Source organism: Chaetodon auriga, chromosome 18 (genome assembly GCF_051107435.1).
Source record: "Chaetodon auriga isolate fChaAug3 chromosome 18, fChaAug3.hap1, whole genome shotgun sequence".
Taxonomy (NCBI): domain Eukaryota; kingdom Metazoa; phylum Chordata; class Actinopteri; order Chaetodontiformes; family Chaetodontidae; genus Chaetodon; species Chaetodon auriga.
Genome location: NC_135091.1, coordinates 9,634,324 through 9,655,394, shown reverse-complemented (window position 1 = coordinate 9,655,394; position 21,071 = coordinate 9,634,324). Strand labels below are relative to the sequence as shown.

At 43.2% G+C, this 21,071-nt stretch overlaps 1 protein-coding gene across 2 annotated transcripts in view; it reads right to left on the bottom strand.

Annotated features, from left to right (window-relative positions):
• stxbp5a (syntaxin binding protein 5a (tomosyn)) overlaps positions 1-21,071 on the bottom strand; it is an 86,052-nt gene that overhangs the window by 13,904 nt on the left and 51,077 nt on the right. For both annotated transcript variants that reach the window (XM_076757127.1, XM_076757128.1), the window contains 11 exons: positions 20,119-20,182; positions 19,234-19,317; positions 10,546-10,669; positions 8,689-8,767; positions 8,079-8,233; positions 6,041-6,113; positions 5,663-5,810; positions 3,980-4,047; positions 2,557-2,597; positions 2,187-2,407; positions 124-302 (listed from right to left, as the gene is read on the bottom strand). In XM_076757127.1, the coding sequence (XP_076613242.1) occupies positions 124-302; positions 2,187-2,407; positions 2,557-2,597; positions 3,980-4,047; positions 5,663-5,810; positions 6,041-6,113; positions 8,079-8,233; positions 8,689-8,767; positions 10,546-10,669; positions 19,234-19,317; positions 20,119-20,182 (1,236 nt within the window). The remainder of the gene's footprint in view (positions 1-123; positions 303-2,186; positions 2,408-2,556; positions 2,598-3,979; positions 4,048-5,662; positions 5,811-6,040; positions 6,114-8,078; positions 8,234-8,688; positions 8,768-10,545; positions 10,670-19,233; positions 19,318-20,118; positions 20,183-21,071) is intronic.

The following is a 21,071-nucleotide window of genomic DNA, read 5'->3' as shown; positions in this document are numbered from 1 at the left end:
GTGCTTGAGGCAAAAGGCAAGACTCTTGTGTGTATGATAATGTGTGCGAGCGCTCCTGGTGCTGCTGAGAGTTTATGTAAGTGCTTCTGTATGTGTGTGTGTGCGTGTGTGTGCGTTTCATACTTGAGGCAGGGAATGTTGCCTCCGTCAGAGTTGTTGCTGCTGGTGGAGGGGTGTGAAGGTGGGCCGCTCGTCTGAGGGGAGGCACCGGGGGTGGGATGCGCCGAAGTCTGTTCTCCCCCTCCACCCCCGTCTGGAGACTCTATGTCATTCAGCTCGTACTGCATTCGCACCTCTAGTAACTGCATAAGAGAGGGCACACGCACACACACACACAGAAGATATTAGCAGATGTATGAAACATTATGTAAATCATGAGGAAAGCCACAAAACTCTTGTAAACAACAATTCTTCATGAATTCTCCTGAGGATGGGAATACTTATATGACTGTGCATGACATCCATCCACTTTCATAGAGCCACTTTGAAAATAGAGATGTGTTTGATGTGTGTGTGTGTGTGTGTGTGTGTGTGTGTGTGTGTAGGCAGACAGAGTCACAGAGGTCCTCCAATACTGAAATATTCCATTCCTTCTAAGTCCTCCTTCAGGCTACTTCTTTGCAACCTCCGCCTTCGTGCACGCACACGCACACACATACACACACACAATGTGCATAAGCGCCTCTCTTTTGCATTCTGTCAGTCTCATTAGCCCCACTGACATGTGGGAGTGAAGAGCGATCAGTGGCCTTCTTCAAATTCTCACTCCCACCTGTGTCTGTCCTCCTCTACCTTCATTTCTGCAAGGTTACATCGAGGTGTTTGACCTTGTACGAAGGGAGGCTGCTCTCCTAATTACACCTTGCCGCAACTGCATATAGAGTCCTGATCCACATCACGTCATCCTCTAGTGGCGTAGGAAAAAGTGCCTGAAATCTCTCTGACACATGCATCAGTGCTCACTGTCAGTCGCCCACAGAAAAAAGCTTCTAACAGGAAAGTGGCTGATTCAAATCAGTCTCCCACTGCAAGGTGCCTTAAAGGTCCAGTGTGGAGGATTTAGGGATCCATTGGCAGAAATATAATAGTCAGAATTATGTTTTCATTATTGTATGATCACCTGAAAATAAGAATCATGTTTTCATTAGTTTAGAATGAGTTCTTTATATCTGCAGCAGGAGCAGCACCTCCATGTTTCCACAGTAGCCCAGAGTGGACAAACCAAACACTGGCTCCAGAGAGGGCCTTTCAGGTTTTTCTCATTTTCAGTGGCCAATGAAGTTCTCCTACATGCTTGGAAGGGGAGGGGTTTAGATGCCACTAAATCCTGCACGCTGGTCCTTTAAGCAAGGCACTTGAACTCTCCAGACTCATGAAACTTTCCGCTGTAAGCCCCCTTCCTCTGGAAGAGTGAAAGAATTGGATAGTTAGAACAAACACTGCCAAACACATAAAGGGCACCAGCAAAAACTCATTAAAATTCATTTTACAGACCTGCGAGGAAAAACACATCGCAGTGCCTCCCACATACAGTACTTTGATTGACAAGTGATGTTTGTCTGGAGCAAGTCTACAGCAACAACAGCACAGCAATGACTGCTTAGCAAGACAAATGTTGCCAGAATTTTAAAGGCAGAAAGCATGTTGCTAGTTACCAATTTAACACTCGGCTGCTTCGGTGACCAATGGCAGAGAGCGCACACACACATGGACACACGCTGGATGTATGGGCGCTGTGAGCATGCATGCAGAGATTAAACAGCATTTCTCTTTATGCCGTTAAACACTGGCTCCCCTCACACCCCCATAAGCACTTACGTCGCTATCAAGGCAGATTATAATGACAGTCTAGCTTTGCTTGTTCACTGCTCTGTCTGTTGGCATGGCAACCATACTGCCTTTGACTAGGCATATCTCAGAGTGCGTGCGTGCGTGCGTGCGTGCGTGCGTGCGTGCGTGCGTGCGTGCGTGCGTGCGTGCGTGCGTGCGTGCGTGTGTTTGTGCATATGTCTCGACATCTTAAAGCAGTAGGGAAAGTGAGTGCTGAGGGCAAATAATAACAAGCTAAATATTTTCTTGACAGAGAGTGACATCATGTTCCTTATTTGTGCCCATGAAAACACACGTTTTCCCTTTTATTGTATGGAAACATAAGCATTTAACCCAGATTACAAACCATTACCCACCTGCACCACCTCAGTAGTTACTTCCAGCTTGCTGAAGCGGTAGATGATAACATTGGCTGACACCCCGGCCACACACAGCATCCGGCTCTCAGGGCACCAGGCCATGATCTGAATAGCAAAGGGGTCTTCATCTGACACCTCGGTGCTACCCTTGTCTTCCTTGGACCGGTTTCTGTCAAACACCTTGGCTGTTTTGAGCTTATAGAGCACCTGGAGCATTACTAAGAAAAAAAAGGAGAAAAGAGAAAGGATCAGAACTTCATCTGGAGCTCAGAACGTCCCCGCGTTGTCCACTGTTTCTTAGAAAAACTTGCAAAAAGTACAGAATTTTGTGAAGCATAAACAAAGCTTAGCCGTCGAGGGGACTCACTTGCAGAGGCATCCCAGAACTTCACAGTTCCATCAGCATGCCTGGGAATTGAAGAGAGGCAGAAAAAGAGAAAAATAAAAGTAGAGGAACAAGAGAAAGATGAGTTTCAACGTGTGTCTTGTTCTACGATTTCAGAGTCGTCACTTTGAATCCTAGTCTGATCAAAACAAATCCGGTCGTATAATTGGCAACATTAAAACATCTCTGGAGTATCAACTGAAGACACCTACTGGATAACTTTGCTGTTCTGACACACAATCTTAAAATCACTAAAAATTAACCACAAACTACTAGTCCAAAATGAATCACATACATCTCTCCTTCAGAAGTATTCCTCATGATTTCACATCTTCAGTCAAGATTGTTTAAGCGGAAGGTAAACGGTATGTATTCTATATAGCCAAAAGTATCTGGACATCCCTGTTCAAACACTATTTTGTGCTTTTGTTCTGGCGCTGTTTTTCATGGTTTTATCTGTGCCCCTTCCCTCCAATCATGGGAAATCAGAACACTATGGCATACAGTGATATTTAATGTGCTTCCAAGCTAAGGTTTGGAGGACATCCTTTCCTGCTTCAACATGATGATCCCTCCGTGCACAAAGCCAGGGCTATGAATAAATGGCTTGGTATGGTGCAGAAGAGCTTGACTGGCCCTGACCTCAGCCCCATCAGACACCTGAACTTGGAACGCCGACTGCGAGCCAGGCTTTATCGCCCACCATCAGTGGCCGACCTCACTAAAGGGCTTGCGGCTGAGTGGGAGCAAATCCCTGCAGCCACGTTCTCAAAATCTTGCGGAAAGCCTTCCCCTGAGTGGAGGCTGTTATAGCTGCATAATAACGCCCACACATTGAGAACTGTTCAACAATTAATTGAATATGTGCATAGTGTGTGCGCACAGGTTTAGTCATTAGCAGGTGATAAATATGACAGTTTCTCCATTTAGTGTCACAGAGCAGGGCGCTGTCTTGTATTTGGACATGTATTTTGCTTACCATTTTTCCCTCACTCCTCATTATTTTGTTGCCAATTCAGCTGAGTGAATTGGGAGAGAAGTATTTTGCAGGCTGTGGCACTCTAAGAAAGAGAGACCTGGACAGAATAGTAATAGTAGGGGTGAGGAGGGAGGGAGGAAGGAGAGGAGCGAGAGCCTCCTACTGCCAAACCCATATCTCAATGTCACTTCTTCAGTGCATGTGTTCTGCGAAAAACGCCCCTTCTCCCCTTGTTGACAGTTTAGCGTGGGATAATAAACACCAAAATGGAGCGAGGTGCACATGATTAGAATCTATAAAGACCTACAGTAAATGTCTTGAGACAAGCTGCTTTGCTGTGCTGACCTGGCAGAGCAGCAGAGGTGGAAGTAATTGAGTTGGAGCGAGACGATAATGATAATGCTAATGAAATCAGTATTGTCTTACCCAGTGATGATGATCTCTGGGTAGCTTTGTGTGCCTTGACCCCAGTTTCCACCACTAATAGGCCATTCCTGGATAGACAACAGACAACACGCAGAACATCAGAGTGAAACAGGGAGCGCACGTAGAAGAAGAGCGACAACAAACAGCATATCAATAGAAAGATTGATTTTACGAACAGACGACATGATGAAACCGTACAAAACAGGCAGGGATCATTTGTGTATGTCCCGCAGCATGTCTTGCAATCATACATTATGCACCTCAATGAGCGTGCGTGTCCATCTGAGAGTGTTTGTGTGTGTCGGTGGGGGGTTTGGCTTTGAACACGTTGACACACACAAAGGTCACCAGGATGACTCATGGTGATCTTTATGTGAGAATGCCCTCCCGCAGCTCAGCCAGGCCTTTGCTTAAAAAAAAAAAAAAAAAAGAAAGAAAGAAAAAAATGGAGCAACTAGGCAGCCAGTTTGGGTCAGTACACGCTGACATTTCCGACAGAAAGCTAGAACAAGGCGACGGGGAAAAGAACATAGGCGTACATAATGGCTGAAAGAGCAGGGGGTCCGTCTTAGATGATACAGGGATGAGAATGAGACGAGAGAGGAGGTGTACAAAAGAGAGTGGAGGATCGTTAAGTAATATGACACTATTATATAGTCCATTTAGTTTCACAGAAACATTGAAAAATATACTTAAGCACCACTAATACAAATTAACTCCCGCTGCATGCAGTTTGTAGCAAAGGTATGCATAAGTATGTATTAATGCGTCCTTTATCCAGTAACCTTGTTCTTGGAGAATGGCCTTATGGTTAGAGGGTGAAGTGTGGAACATTTGCATTTCTAATTCAGACATTTAGGTCTTTTATGACACTGCTATCCAGAATGACATGAAGGGAAATTCTACCCTTGGGATACTATTACATTGTTTTACATCATTAATCTGCGATGGGAGGTGTGTTCAAAGAGTTATTTTGTGATGGAGGAGTGGTAATTTATTTTATTTCCAAAGTAAAACTTGTCTGTTTCTGCTTAAAAACGGCCCTTAAATGGGTGCAATCACTGACAATAAGGAGCAGTTTGCAATTTCTGCAGCAACATTTCCTTATCATCTCTGAGGAAGTTTCCCACTTATTTATATAATTTGGTACTAAGTATGGGAACAAGACTAAATGCAACCACGCTAGCAGCTCTGCAAAGCTGCACCGAGGCACAATGCTACTATGATCGAAATGCTAACATCAGCATGCTAACATGCTCACACATCGCCTGATTGCATGCTAACATTTGCGAATTAAACCAAAAACAGCTGAAACTGATGTCTTTGAAATATTTGCTAAAACTAGCAATGCTGTTTAATTTGTACACTTTCTATAAAGAATTTCCATTTAATTGCTTTGAGAATCTTTTAGTCTGTGCACAGCGGGTCGGCTGAAGAGTAAAAATCTGTCTACAGAAAACTTCCAATAGCAATTCTAGAACAAATTAATAATGCATTATATTTACTTGGGTTTAAATGATGCTTTTCTTTCAAAGAAAATCCTATTTTTCCTATAATTACCACCAAATTACCGGCCTCAGCAGGAATTGTAAAGCATAGCATTTTCCCCACCCTTCACCTTATGTGTTGTGTCTGCCCTGCTTCCAACCTACTGTTACAACATAAAGCCCTCTCATACGGTACCTTTTTGCTGTAGCCCTGTCGTTTTTGCCGCGAGCCAACAGAGTAAAGTGCAGGTATGAGGTCCACAGGGCAGTCGGCAAAGTACTCGCAGCAGGTCACAGGAGACTCGTGGATAGTCAGAGGATAGGGGTTCTCGAATATGGGGTAACTGTTAACAAAGTCACAGTGAATGTAATTAGTCTGTCTGCACAGTATCAGCGCAATCGTCTCATTCAGTATGCATTCAAACCAAAGAACGAGAGTTATGACAGTACGCTGCATCATGATATGAAGAAGAGGCGATATATATCAAAGATAACAAGCACTAATAGGTCAGCGGTGACATTTTAGCCCACATTTCAGAAACAAAAGAAACCAAGATGACAGAGTCAGACTCACCCATTTTGTGCAAGATCGATCACCACTAAATCCTTTTCTAGAAGGACCACCACAGCATAAGGTTCCTGAAAATCTGCACAGTGCAACAGCAAGACAAGTCATTCATCACGCCGCACTTTAAGTAGTCTTGTAATTCCTCGAGAGAGGACTCCTCTGAAATCTACAAACCACAGGGGAAGAATTCCTCAGACTTTATACGGCAAACGTTATTATCATATCTGTGCCCTGAAGATGTGAGGGCAAGAACACTTAACGCTTAATATTTATTAATCTATGTGATTTATAACTGTGGGGGATATTCTCCTGGTTACATATTTGTATCCCTCTGATTTAGGAGGAGAATTTAGTCAACCTTGAGATATATTTTAAACCTTTGTATTGAATGAATGCACTGGTCCCATCAACAGATATTCAGTACTTCTAACAGCGTCACTGGAACCAGGACAGAACATCCTGCTGTACATATCTCTGATTCTAGTCACAGTCTTACAGCAACAGAATAGAAAGAAAATTCACATTTTCTTGGGAATTGTCATTTTTACATTTCATTTTCACTTAAAAAAAAACACATAGAAATTGATGATGTGATTTTTGATGAAGTCTGTGCCAAACAAGCATGTTCACTTACGTCAGTGGAATATGATTTGTAGGCTGGGGCATCTCTGCAGCACCACAATGCTTCGTTTATAATGGTATGGATACAGTTTGCGTTTATCAAAAAATTGCAGCTACTGCGATTTGGATATTGCACTTGGACATATTGCGATTTCAATAATATTTTGATGAGTTTTTCAGCCCTACCACACAGAGACCATTCAGATATGTACACTCTATCCACAAGCGTGTGTGTGTGCATGCAAACTGGTGTTCAGAGAACAATCTGTTGTGCAGAGCAGCAGGTCTGAGGCTGTCAGAGCACACCAAGGCTGAAACACTTTGACAGCTGTTGTCACTACATCTCTCACTGTCCTTCTCATTCTACTTCCCTGGCGCTAGTCTACAAGTGATTCACATTCTGCTGTGAATCGTCACACGGCTTTCGATCGCTGGACGTTAACTGTCACTTTCGGCATTTGGGAGATGAGAATAACAACTAATTATGCCCACTTTCCCTGCTGATTTACCTAAAGATACAGAGTAATTACAAACATGGCAATCAGCCCTCCACGATAAAGACAAATTTGGCGTAAGTTGCATCAGGATGTGAAAAACAAGTTTAATGATGTTTCTATTTTTCATCTCTTTGCCTTTCTCAGCACATGCTCAATACAAAGCAATACTGAGAAGACTCTGCTAAAGGAGGACATGACATGTGGCTGAAAGCGGACCCCTGTTTCATCAACCTGCACCTAAACTAGTACCAGTGTCTGCCATTTGCTTTCCCATTCAAACACACTGGTGTGCATCACATTGCACCATCTGCCGTCACATCATCACGGATTATCAAACTCCTCTACACCCCAACGCTGGTTTAAGCGGGCACACGTAGACAGACATGCATTGTGTAATCCAAAGACCCAGTAATGTCCATTACCAGATGAAATCAGCGGGTGGTGACATCAGGTTGCCAGTAACAAAATGAAGTCACCATTGTTATGTAACCCACTAATCCTTGGCTGTATATGTGCCAGATAACGCTGCAGCAGAGTTTACATAGCGGACTGCATACATACAGGATCCCATAACATTCAGCTCCACCCTCGCTTGTTTTAGCTGTTGACTCCTCAATACAGAAAATAAAATAATAATTTAATTTAGATGGAAGGCTATTGTGTACAAAGAGATGAAATGAAAGTGTAATATTCCGTGTGCCAGATAATGAAACTGGAATAGCATCCATCCCCTTGGGAAATTTCATATTTATTACAGAAACACACTAACACGGGGGCAAGCAATCTGACGTAATTAAAAAACAGAAAGGTGTGTGTGATTGCGTGTGTGAGTCTAATGCATTGACAAAAGGAGGATAAGATGATGATTTCCATACAAATACACTGCTAAGGCATGCACATACCATATGAGCTTATCCCAAACTTACCATTGGGGTATGGTGTCTCACAGAGCGTGAGGAAGTCGACTATAGGATAGTCCATCTCCAGCACAGCGGTACTCTTCCCATGCATTACCGTCAAACAAGGCCGCCGGCCCACCGTGTCGTAGGACAGACCACCAGACAGGATTATGAAGGGTTCCCTGGAACACACACACACACAAGCACAGGATTCAATATTGAACTGTTTCATGTTTTGCTTTAAAAAATGGACACTATAAAAGAGCTTCTTACTGCATTAACTACACACAGCTTTGGAGAAATACTCCCAGCGTGTACATGACGATGATTCTCATATCAGAGCACCTTAGAGCGTACAATAACTTCCATAGTAACAACCTAACGGCGAGAGGGAAAAGCCTGTCACAGAGAGATCGTTGGCCCAGCTGGATTGACGCAAGACGACGTATGACTACGTGGACACACTTTTTGCTCGCATTGCCTTGGCAACAGCTTTTAATACCTGTAAACAACCTTGATGTGCCTTTTGCCTTAACTGTGTCTAATTAAGCATATTCATGCCCAATCATGTGCGCATGTGTGTGTGTGTGTGTGTTTGTGTGAGAGAGAGAGGGGGGGGAGAGAGAGAGGGACCTACCCATTCCTGGTGGTTTTGTACTCCACTTTGAGAATGGGTTTACAAGGCTCTGGCTTCTTCCCGTCCTTGGGCTGTTTTCCTAAAATAGAACAAACAGAAGATACTTCAGTTTGGCAGATCATCCCTTTTCCCCTCCTCTCGTCTTGTTTCTGCTGTCATCTCTCGCTCTCTCTCTTTTTTTTTTTTTTTTTTTCCCAGAAGCTGCACTTAAAATGCCGCTTTGAACAGTAGCCAGACAATAACAAAAGGCTATTCATCAGAGAGGAGATAGACAAATGCAGGGGCAGGGACATGAAATGAAGGTGTGACGATCATGGACGATTTACAGAACCGTCCCATTCAAACCTGAAGGGAGGAAGGAAAACTGCACATCCAGCATTCGTGTGCATACCTGTGCATATTTTTTTCTTATTACAATGCAAAATAAGTGGCCGAACATATCTGAACTCTTACTGGAGAGGCAGAGTGAGCCCTAAGGCAGGTTATGCAAGGCAGGTCTGTATAATAAAGGACTACTTTTAATAACTCCATCTAAATAACAGATATCTAAAAAGACAATTAAAGAAGGACTTATAAGCCTTACTTAAACCTGTCAAAGGAATTTGCATAATTGCCCATTAAATACCAACCTAATTACGTATGCAGCAGTAGGAGAAACAACTAATTAAAAACCCTGTGTGGTGAAATCCCTACACACAAAACCAGCTTGAGAAACTGGTCAGAAGTTTTCCTTTTCATTTCATTCTTTGTTCCTCTTCCTGACTCTCACGCTCTCTCTCTGTGCATTTGCAGCGCTCACACACACACCGTCTATTTCTTCCTCGGCCCTGCGTCTGGGTGAGTTGTCAAAGTGCTCTGTGGGGTGAGTAGGTGTGAGGGGAGGAAGAGGAGTGTGGATTAAAACGCATCTTCAAAAGAGCAGACTTGCTTTTCTGCAGGAAATAAACAGCACCAGCACGAAAGTACACGTGTGCAGACACAAAGTAAAGCAAACAGAGGCAGGGCATAATTGAACTGACAATATTCCTGCAATGTGGAATAGACGAGGGAGCCAGGTGTACTGAGGCTGTTGAGGGATGGCTTCAGTTAGTGTAGAGCGGGTCATGTGACTGGCAGGTGACTGAAGGAACTGGGACCATGTATTGTAGAACTTATGCTTTCTTGAATCAGCGGCTTTAATAGTGTAATAACTCACAGAAATGGATGCAGCAGTGTTGTATTTGTATATGGTCAGAACAATCAATTGGCTTTATATGGACCTGAAGTTCGCAGCCCTTTTTCACTTGAGACCCCTCAATATAAAGACATCGTCTTGCAATTCCTCATCACAGAGCATTTGTCTATAAATTGCAAGCAGTTCAATCGGCGAGTGATTTTCTTGTCTCAGACTGTTTCATTTAAGGTTTCATAGCCCGAAGAGGAAAAATCGTTTAATATTTCACAAAAAAGCAGACTTCTTCTTTTAAAGAAAGGTTTCTTTCTAGCCAAATGTTTCTTATTTTCTACCCAAGTAATCATTTCGCAACCCCTTAGATTTACCTTGCAACCTGTGGTGGGAGTCCTGACTAATTAATAAGAGTCTTTTTAACTCTACTAAGAAAATCAGTTTATCTCTGATGGGAGGTCCACGCAAGTATTTTAGAGTAAGCCCATCAAATCCCCCCTCCGTTTACTATGCAATGCACAATGAGTGTGAACTTTACCCTCCACATACAGCATTCCACTCCAGAATTCCCACAACGTGAACACTACGGAGCATCTATGAAATGGTGAGCAGTAAATGAGTGAATTCGGGAGTGATTTTGACACAGCCGCAGGGGTGTGTGTTTGTTTTTGTGTGCGTTTCCACCTGCTTACCGTGTGGGGTGATTGTCTGTATGGGCTTGCCCTGGCCTCTGACGTTCCATATGGTCAGAGTCCCATCTGAGTGACTGCAAATGAACTGCTTGCCCTCGTGATGCCAAGCAACTGAGTGGATCGCCTAGGAAACGACAGGGAGGAAGCAGGGGAGGGGGGGGTCAGTGGTTCAGCAGGATAAAACATCATGTGCCACCATCTCCCTTACATTAGTAAGTGTGTTGCATTGCCACAGCCGTACGGCACACAGTACAATGCTCATGTGTGACTCTGCGTTACATACTCTTCAGCAGATGGTGAAAGCGAGATAAAAGAGTCCGGCCCCTGACTTCACAGCATTTCCTGTGGCATGAATGCATTTATTAGAGGCAGCTTTTATGGGACCAATTTGCTGAATGTGGAGAGAAGCAGGAACTGGATTGGTCATTTTATTCAGGAATGCCAGGAGGAAGGTTTTATTAGCAGAGTTATAAATTTAAGAATTCTGCTTTATAAAGACACAAACTCCCTGGATGAAGGAAAAAAACTTCAACATTTAACATACCAGTTGATCTGGTGCATTCAGGTTCTTCTGGTGTCATTTGGAGACATGGATTATTTTGAGTCAAGGTCATATTAGCATTTAGTTAGCATGTATATTTAAGAAATAACGATTGTTCTACAAGAGGAAATAAAAGTAATCATCATGGTAGTATCTATATATTTTACAGGAAGAGCAACTGATGGGGTGGGAAGTTGAGGAGTTAGTCCTTCAAAATCAAGACAAAGGCAGAGGGGGGAAAAAAAGCGAAGAACCAAATGGAGAAATTGGCACAGAGACAAGCTAAGAGGTACAAAAGAAGAAGCAATTGCAAGCAAGAGTTGGAGAGACGGTGCCCTCTCCGTCCTCTCATCTTCCCCGTCATCTAAACAGCCCCGTCGCTGCCGTAAGCCTGACTCACAATGATTTATCTACTGACAAGCAATCATTGAAAAGACAAACACATCATGACCAAAGCACGCCAGTAAAGGGCAACCTTGCTTATTGATGCCCTTTTCATGGCTCATAATTAAACCCAGCGAGCGTTTTGACATTACGTTAAATATGATGATGTGCACCAAATCTGTGTGAAGCTCATAACAGCTTCCAAAGCAGTTTTACAAGGCTCGCCACATGGATCACCCAGGGGCATGTTCTTACCAGAACATCTGCAGCATCAGTAATGTCCCACCACGAGCCCAGCGCCTCGTCAGGGAAAATACTCTTTTGGACATATTCTCTGACACGACGGTTAGCATTAAGTGCAGCCTTTTCTGAAAAGTGTGCTTGACTGCTTCTGTATTCTTTCCACCTTGCACTGTTGGATATTTTGCAGATTCTCGCTAAAGCTCCACTAGCCGTTTGAGTGTGAACTTGCCGCCACTTTTCCTTGTCGCCTTGTCTTCCAAATGCTGCCCCTTGTCTCACATCGCTCATCTGAAATGAATGATTGCCTCGCTGTCAATGCCGATGTGAGCACACGGCCAGGTTAGGTCAATCTCTTCCGATTGAAGCTGCTATTTATTTAGCTGTATATCAATTTTGCCTTTGGTGTGTCATTAATCTTAAGCGGTGCTGCGTGTCAGGCTCGCAGAATGTGCCGGGTTTTTCAGAAAAAAGCGAAACGAGACGGCGTGGGGCGCCAATGTTTGATCATGCTCACGTGACAACACAACAAATGTAATTGTCTCTTTCCCAGAGTAAACTGTCCATCCATCCATCCATCTGTTATCTATAACCGCTTCTCCATTGCATAGAGAGAGGGGCTGGAGCCAATCCCAGCTGACAAGGAGGGCGAGAGGCGGGGTGCAACCCTGGACAGGTCGCCAGTTCATCAAAGGGCTAACAGACACAAACAACCCTCATATTTGCACCTTCTGGCAATTTAGAGCAGCCAATTAGTCCACAGACATGCAGGCTGAGAGAGGAAACTGGAGCACCCAGAGGAAACCCACGCAGACACGAAAAAAAACAGGGTCCACACAGAAAGGTTTGAATCCAGAACCTTCTTGCTGAGAGGCGAGAGTGCTGAACCAATAAAACGACTCTGTGGAGAACTTGATTTGCTCCCGAGGTGGGTGTTTTTTGGATGTACATCCTTGAGAATTTTTCAAAGGTCTCATTATCCTGTTTTTTGCAACAGGATTTCCTCCAGGTCACCGAGAGCCTGATGAGACAGAGCCATGGTGATGTGACATCATGCCGCACAGACACACAGCCTCGCATTATCTCGTTACGCAGGTGATGACTCACTCCCTCTCACTCCCACAAAGACACACAAATACAGACGAATAAACTTCTGAAACTTACAATGGTTTGCTTCAAGTGATCTGCGGATATGGAGCTACCTGATTTCCTGTTGGTGAAGATTGTTTTTTTGGACGTAATTAGAGCCATGATGAGTAATGGCTTAGGTGTCTTATCTAAGCTGACAGCGGATGTGAGTCCTGAAGTGACAGGGACGGTGGGATGCAGTTTGTCAATGATTTGCTGCCAGAAGTGATTCACTGGTGTGCAGTGCCAGGTGGCGTGGATGTACTTCTAGCAGGTGTGCTGAATGCAGTGTGAACTTATTTCCAATTCTGTGAAATCCCACGGTCTGGAACTAAAGTGAATTACCCTATACTGTATAAGCTGTACATATAATTAGACATAGCATAGCATATTCTTGGGGATCTGGGACCTGATGTTGGCATTGGGAGTGACTGATATGTCGTGTTCTCAATATATCCGTGCATAGATGACAGACGTTTTAATAAAGATGAGACATTAATGAGTTCGGATACCAGTGGAGGAGGGTCTAAGATCATTTTCTTTATGCTGACTGCAGCTCCGAAAAAGGATGTGATCCGCAGACATTTGGGAAAATACTAAATGCTAAAGCTTATCGCAACTATATGAGGAAAAAATACCCCCATTCGCCCATTCAGAGATGCTTTGACAGCGACGGACTGAATTCTACAAATCTGTCAGCGCATTGTTTGCTCTGACAGTCCCAATAGGGAACAATGCACTGTGCTTAATTGGAAAATGAGAAGGGTAATTGAAACACATGGTACCCATCATATCAAACAATACCAATTAAAAAGACTAATTTCATGATTTATTACATTAGGTCAGTTTTCACAGATTGGTCTGTGGGGGATGAGAGAATTCAGTCGACACTTATTAGAGTCACACACACACGATCGAAGTGTGTCCCTACAACATAGACGAACACACACACTAATTCAGAGCAAAGACGAAAACAAACAAACAAATTGAGATTGGTGAAGGAAACTAGACATACCCATAAATATGCATATCACAGCCCTAAGTAGAATAGCTTCTGCCAGTGTTGTGTCACACTGGGACACGAAGACAGCTTAGTCCTCAAGTGCCACACACACACACGCGCACACACACACACACACACACACACACACAGGGGCTCTCACAGCAACGGTAATTCAGCTCAAGAAGAAAAACATTCAACCAAAAAAGGCTTAATCTAAAAAACAAGCATTTGGGGGCAAGTGTGTCAACAGTGATTTCCACAGAGCAATCCCGTCTTGTACCGGAACGTGAAATCCATTCTGTTTTTGTGTTTCGGCTGTTACATAAGCCCGGAAAGAAACAAGCGCCCGTGAGCCTTTATTTACCAATCAAGACTTTTCCTATATTAAAAAAGATGATGCACCATCATCGGTAGTGATTGGAGCAGGAAAAATATGCTACGTTGTTATTACTCACTAAGTACAACAGAGACTTTGGTGTTTAGTTTTGGAGGGTGCTAAATGAAAAGTCAGCGGGATCACGAAAGCCATTTACTCTTAAATCCACCTAAATTACAAATAAACAGCTTGAGATTGTAAGACCCTCGTGATGAAGTTTTCCGAGGATTGGCTCTAGGCTGAATTGTAATAGCTTTGGAGATCCTCTGACTTTTCATCAAACACCATCATCAGGTCAAAATTTTTATTTTGCGTCAGTCAATTCTTCGGTTTATGACAAAGTACGAGCACATGCTTAACATCAGCTTGCTAATATTGTCTCTGTGAGCATGTTAGCATGCTGGCTTTAGCATTCACAGCCCTCGGCTGCTCGCATGGCTGTAGACTCTTATTCATTACATTGCTGCACAGCCAGACTGCTTTGATGGCTGCCAAACTCTACATTTCTATGGTTTTAGCCGTATACTCTGCTACGCATCACAACTGCATTACTTTTTATTACCTAAATGACAGAGAAGATGGGAGTCTAATCTATTAATACATACGTTGCATGTTATTATTTGTATTCACTCAACATCATAATAGCAGGAGTCGATGAATGCTCTGCACTGAGCAAAAGAAGAAGTGGTAAAAGGTTAACTTTGCACCTCTAGAGACCATCCAATCCATCCATTAACGGTTGAGATATTTCACTCCGGACCACTCAGTGACTGACGTGGTTAAAAACATCACCTTAGTGTTTGTTAGGAATCACATTAGGAACATAAATTCACCAATAAATGTCTGAGTGTGTGAATCACCTTTTGTGTTTTTAACAACATGCAGAGTAACACCCAGTTCATCCTGATGGATAGAGGCCCGCAGAGACTGACCATCACGTAAAGAATTATATTCTATCCGCTAATGGATATTGTGCCAGACTTGCCAAATGACCCATCAGCTTTGAACGGTAACGTAATCTGTCTGTATTCTCAACAGGTCTTAGAGGGAAAGAAATACTTCCTAATGAAGCCAGACTTGTGTCAGATGGAGTTTGTCAATAATTTGCAGCATTTGCTTTTAATCTTCTTGGACAAGCAGATGGGAGGGATTTACAGCACGAGGACATATCAAGTAAAGTCAACCGAGCTGTCCATCAAAAAGAATATGCATTGTCCTACATGGACAAACTCATTGGGAACTAGTTTTAAAAAAGTGTAACTTTTTTACTAATTTTTAATTCATTTTCATTCTTTTTCATTTAAAACAGACTGATCCCGCATCCAGCATTCAAAAACAGTTGTTAATATGTTAATAACACAAATTCCTCCACAGCCAAGGCAGTTTTTTTTGTATTGCTTGGAAATGAAGCAATTGATACTGAGTGGATGCGGGAATAAGTTCACACTTTTACTGTGTTATTGCAGGCTGTCAATAATAGCTCTGAGAATTGTGGCCCTAAGTAAACAGAAGCAAACATTTTTTGGGTTTTGTGTTGTGGCCTGCACGCTGGTTTATCACAGTCGCACCAGAGGTAACCAGAAAATTTCTGCAACAGAGTTACTGGGCTTTTCGGACGCCTGGTCCCTTTTGTATGATTTGACAGAGAGAGAAAAAGAGGTTAATAAACAAAGAGGCAAAGCACAAGAGAAAGGAAGAAGGGAAATACTAAAACCAGGAGCAGAAATACAGCAAACATTACTGAAGCACAAGATTGAGCTGTGATAGAAGAAAAACGGTGGGAAGTTGGGCTTGTTTGTATAAGCAGACTGCAGAATAAATTAGAGAGTTTGAATAATGGGCCTTTTGAAGGCGTGACACAAAAATAAAAAATTCATCCATGCATCCACTGAGCGAGCGCTGAATGGCCGCCAGGAGACAAACAGGAAGGGGGGGGGGCAGAAACTTGGAGCTGGCTGTGATATCAGACATTCAGCAGGGCCGGACTCAGACCAAGGTGTTGAGTCAGACGGAGCTGAGCGGAGCAGGGTCAGGGTGACGGATGCTCTCTGGCTAACTCTCACTGGAAACCCATACTGCTGATCCACAGCTAATCATACACAATCCACAGAAAGACACAGTGTCAAAGGCGTGCTCGCTCAGCTCTTCAGCCTGTGAAAACAAAAGTTTTATCACCTCTGCTTTCTGTTAAAACTCTGCCGGAAACTTTGCTGCTGTCTGGGTGCCAGGTTAAGTTCTGCGATTTGCTGACATCCCTGCGGGTTGACAGCATCTCAAACTACCAAAAGCTGCCTTCATTAGAACAATTTCATTATTATACAGTACCTCATGTGCACCCAACCTGCTGATGCTGTGTGAGAAATTGTTGCAAGAATCGTTAAAAATGCGCCAAGGAAGGAAGGAAGGAGTCAACAGCGCTCACAAAAACTATTCATCTCCACCCTTTGAAATCCTGGACCACAGACTACCTTTTACTTGTTTAAACATTCACAAAAAACTGAAGAAAAAAAAATCTTCCAAAGTCTGAATCCATCACTGCACGGTCCGCTGGCTTCCTCTGCCGCTGAGGAGAAGAAGAGGAAAAGCTTCCTCGTTCATTTCAGTCGACAACTTTGATACTTGGCAGCGAGCTTCTAGGCAAATAGCGTTTGAATGGAAGCAGCTGGAAGAGAAGCTCACAGCAGGGGGAGTATAGATTGCTGTAAAAAGTTATTTCACCCTCCAGTATTGTTTGCAGAAGCTATGAAGAGATGACATTTGCACACATATCAACTAAACAATGTAATAATTGGCTTATGATGGATGTTAAATGCATGTTTAACGTCAGACATGAGAGAAGATATGCAGTGAATACACTGAAATCAACCATCTTGATGTTGGACATTTAGTCCAGCCTTCACTGCCTCCATCTTCATTCCCAATTAAAGCAGCGAAACCAGTTACAGCATTGAATTTGCCTTGACGTTGTATATTTTTTTTGAAAATGTGGTATTTTTATTACAGAAATCTTCGTCATTGTGAATAAAAAAATCATTTTATTGGAGATTATTATGTTATTCTGATTACTTAAGTGATTATCACAACACAGTGATCATCTTAACTTTGTCCACTCCACTCACCTCCACCACCCATAAGCTGAGGTATGATCATTTCTACAGCTCTAGCTCTTAGTCCGTTTAATTAGCATTGCTAAAGCCCCGTCCATGACAGTACTATCAGGAAAGTCATGGCGCAATCATAACAACGTTTCAGTGGAGATGCAGCCCAGCAGAACACAAGGCAAAATGCAACTTTAAACCATTTGGATGTTTTAGCCATAAGACTTTCCACAAGAGAGGAAAGTGTCTGATGTTGCAGGCTCTTTCACTTCGTCAGTGGAAATCGTCGCGAACGAAATGAGGAGCACCCCCCCGCCCCGACAACCCCCGCCCACTCAACCCCAAGTCTCTGGAGAGGTGTAGCTGTAGGGGTTTGGAGAGAAGAGACGGGCTCCCTTGGGAGATTCAATACTAGAGACTGTAATACCCTAGAAGCAGTGGGAGGATATTAGCTTATCTGAGAGAGGGAGACGGAGCAAAGGCAAAGACAGAGAGGGAGATCCGTACATACTGAACATAGAAAATCCACTCTCATTGTTGTGTCTACGTGGTCCTCTGTGACTCTTGTTATCTCAGCGTGCTTATAGCGCTGCAGCACTGCCAATGAGGTGAGCACCAGCATGAGCGTTACAATAATCTCATTGTCTTCAACAGCCGGTTTGGCTCTGTGTCTAAACACGCCGGACACCACTGTATGACCATGTGTTGAGTGTGTGTGCGTGTGTGTGTGTGCCCACAACCATTCAGTTGGCTTAAACCTCAATGACAACTTTATGAATGAAATCTATTCATAGTCATACTCAGTTCCCACTAAGACTCCAGGTCATTGACTGCTGGAGGTCAGACTGCGCTCAGATCAAGCAGAAACAGAGTAACCAATTCCAAAAACCTGCACCAGAAAAAACACAGGCTGTAATTTTATCATATCTACAATAGATCATAAAAACTAAATAAGTGGAAAAAAATATTTTGCATACAAACAGATTGGGAAAGCAGCTCTGACACTCTTTTTATTTTATTGTTGTGTCTTTTTATTTATAGACACACACTGTTGCCTCAGGGGAAGCCGATGAAGCCACATGACTCAGTGCTTTAAAAGGGTGGACCTCACACAAAATGTTACCCTGTTTTTTCTTTTTCTTTTTTTTTTGCAGCCCAAATAAGCAAGCATGATCCCGGTGCAGCCCTGCAACCTCACTCTGGAGACATGAACACATGGCACTGCTGTTTAAATCATGACATTGTTAAAACATGCATTTCACAAACTGTTCCCTTTTGTAAATGGCACCACTCGTCTGAAAAACATCTTTTCTTTGGTTGTGAGTGCGGCACTGGCCAAAGAGACATCCGCTGGCAGGCGGATTTGCTTTGTACCTGCTTCCAGTCTTTGTCAATCTTCACAACTAGCTCTCAGCAAGAAAGCATATGTGTGTATTTCCCATGACGTCTTTTCTTTTGAGGGATTACTTTCATGAATATCTTCAATCTTCCGGTAGCTGAATAGCACAAATCCAGTTAGTGAGTCCAGTAAGAATTGGCTGTAAAACTATGGCAAAGCAAACTTCAGCTTTATCTTCATTAAATGGCACATGACAGCAGCTATTTCCTATGAAGACCAACCCGTCCCCTTCTGTCCTACTGAGATAAAACACATCACCTAGAGTATGTGTATGTGCGATGTGCGTAAGTATTCTCAACTCACTGGCTGAGTCAGCTGTATTAAACTGTCTGAAATTCAAGGTTTGTTCTAGGAATAAACTCACACACACACACACACGTGCACAACTGTATACAGTTCAACTCATGAATATGTAATTTAATCCCCAGTTTCTGTATTAAAAGATCCGCTGCAGATCAGAAGTGGGAGGAATGACTGAAAGCTGCTGGAGAAGAAAGGAAATAGGGGAGATTTGCCTACCTCATCGTAAGTGTAGCGATAGTCAGCCTTCTTTGATTTCAGATCCCACAGGACCACGATCCCAGACTCAAATCCAATTATAAGCTGGAGAGAAAGAGCGACAGGCAGTCGGTGAGATAGGTAGGAGAGATGACAGAGAGGAGATAGAACAGACCCCATGATGGGTGGAAAAAGAAGTAATACATTTGACATTCACACGCAGCATGAAAGGGAAGTCAGGTATAATCAGACTACAGGGGCTGAGGAAGAATCCTGCCCCCTCTGGTTCATGAGGGCTGAGAGCAGAACATGCAAAAAGATTTTTTCCAACATTAAGTGCACATGTTTTTTGGATTCTGAAGACTTATTTATAGAAACAACACCTAGTCTCAATACTTCAAAAGTGGACATGACAAGGCCTATTATAACTGTGCTTTGGAAAGCATCCCACAAAGCTGTAAATCAACATTTTTATTTCAATCACATACAGTAATCACCTTTTCAGCTTATCACCTTAATTATCTTATAGTGTTTAAAAAGCTAAGCTAAATGCCATGCAGAGGTCCATGACAGAAACAGCTTAACTGGCTTCTCCAAGTCAAGGCCTTCATACAGTCTACAAGCAGCTGTGAGTCATGGATACTGGTAAGAATAATCTATGTTTTTTTGAGTAAAACTTTAATGTTCAAAGTGGATCTAAATGTCTGCTGGTTGGAGAATTTCCACCACGCATTTGGTTTACACTTGCTGATGAAATCACTGAATCATAAAGTGACATAACACTAAAAAAAAAAACAACCTGAATCTTGGTTGTTTATTCTCACCAGAGTAACAACACCTTATTTTGAGTGTGTGCATGCTCGCATGTGTGTGTGTGTGTGTGTGGGGGGGGATGCTGTTCTTTACCTTTCCCTCGTCCATGGGGTTGTCACTTATGTGGACGACTGGTCCAGGGTGAGCCTTGGAGGACCTTTAGAGACAATGAGAGAGACACACGGGGAGTGTGATGCAGTAGTCAGACATCAAAACCACGGCATAGACATATAGCTCACAGTGATGTATCGAGAGGGTTGAGGTGGGAAGCGAGTGTCTTTGAACCTGTGGAAGAGGTCCACTAGGGAGGACAGAGCTGCCAATCACTCCTAGGCTCTAAAAGGCTGTTCAAAGACATAAGCTCACTTCAGGTTGTGATGGATGGCTCTGTCAGGCCAGACAGTTCCCAGTGGCTATGTGTATGTGCATGTGTGCGTGTCCATTTGCATGTCAGCGGAGAAGACAGCACAAAATGCTTGCCCACCTCCCCCGGCCGCCTGTCTGTGCTTTACCCTCCAGACAGCCTTATGTCAAATCTCCTCTCTGTGCGAGCCACGTGGCTGCAGAATTCACCTAACCTGCCCTGCCTTTAAGACACGAAGTAGGCCGCGCAGCACCACAGAAGGTCACAGCTGAAAAAGAGTGACTGTCAGAGCCCGAAACATAACCCCAACACCATGGAGCAAGGGCGAAGATGGCTGACAAGGAGAGGAAGAGGATGGGAGCAGCAACTGAATGTAAGTAATGCAAAAGGAAGCAAGGAAAAGACCTTGTTTGTCCAGTGTCTTAGCAGTACAGAGCTTATTTATGCTAGAGGTCTGACACTGAAGGACAGGACATCCTGATGCAACATGAAGTATAAAAATGTTTATTTCCATACTTAAAGTCTACTTGATTGATTGATATATTCCAGTCAAAATACATGTTTTGGACTGAAATCTACAGAGGATTGATGTGAATTCTATTGCTAAAGTTTAGCCCTACATTAGCGCACGAATCTATGAGTATTAGACAAAGAAGGGAAGCACTGGGAGCAATGTGTGCAT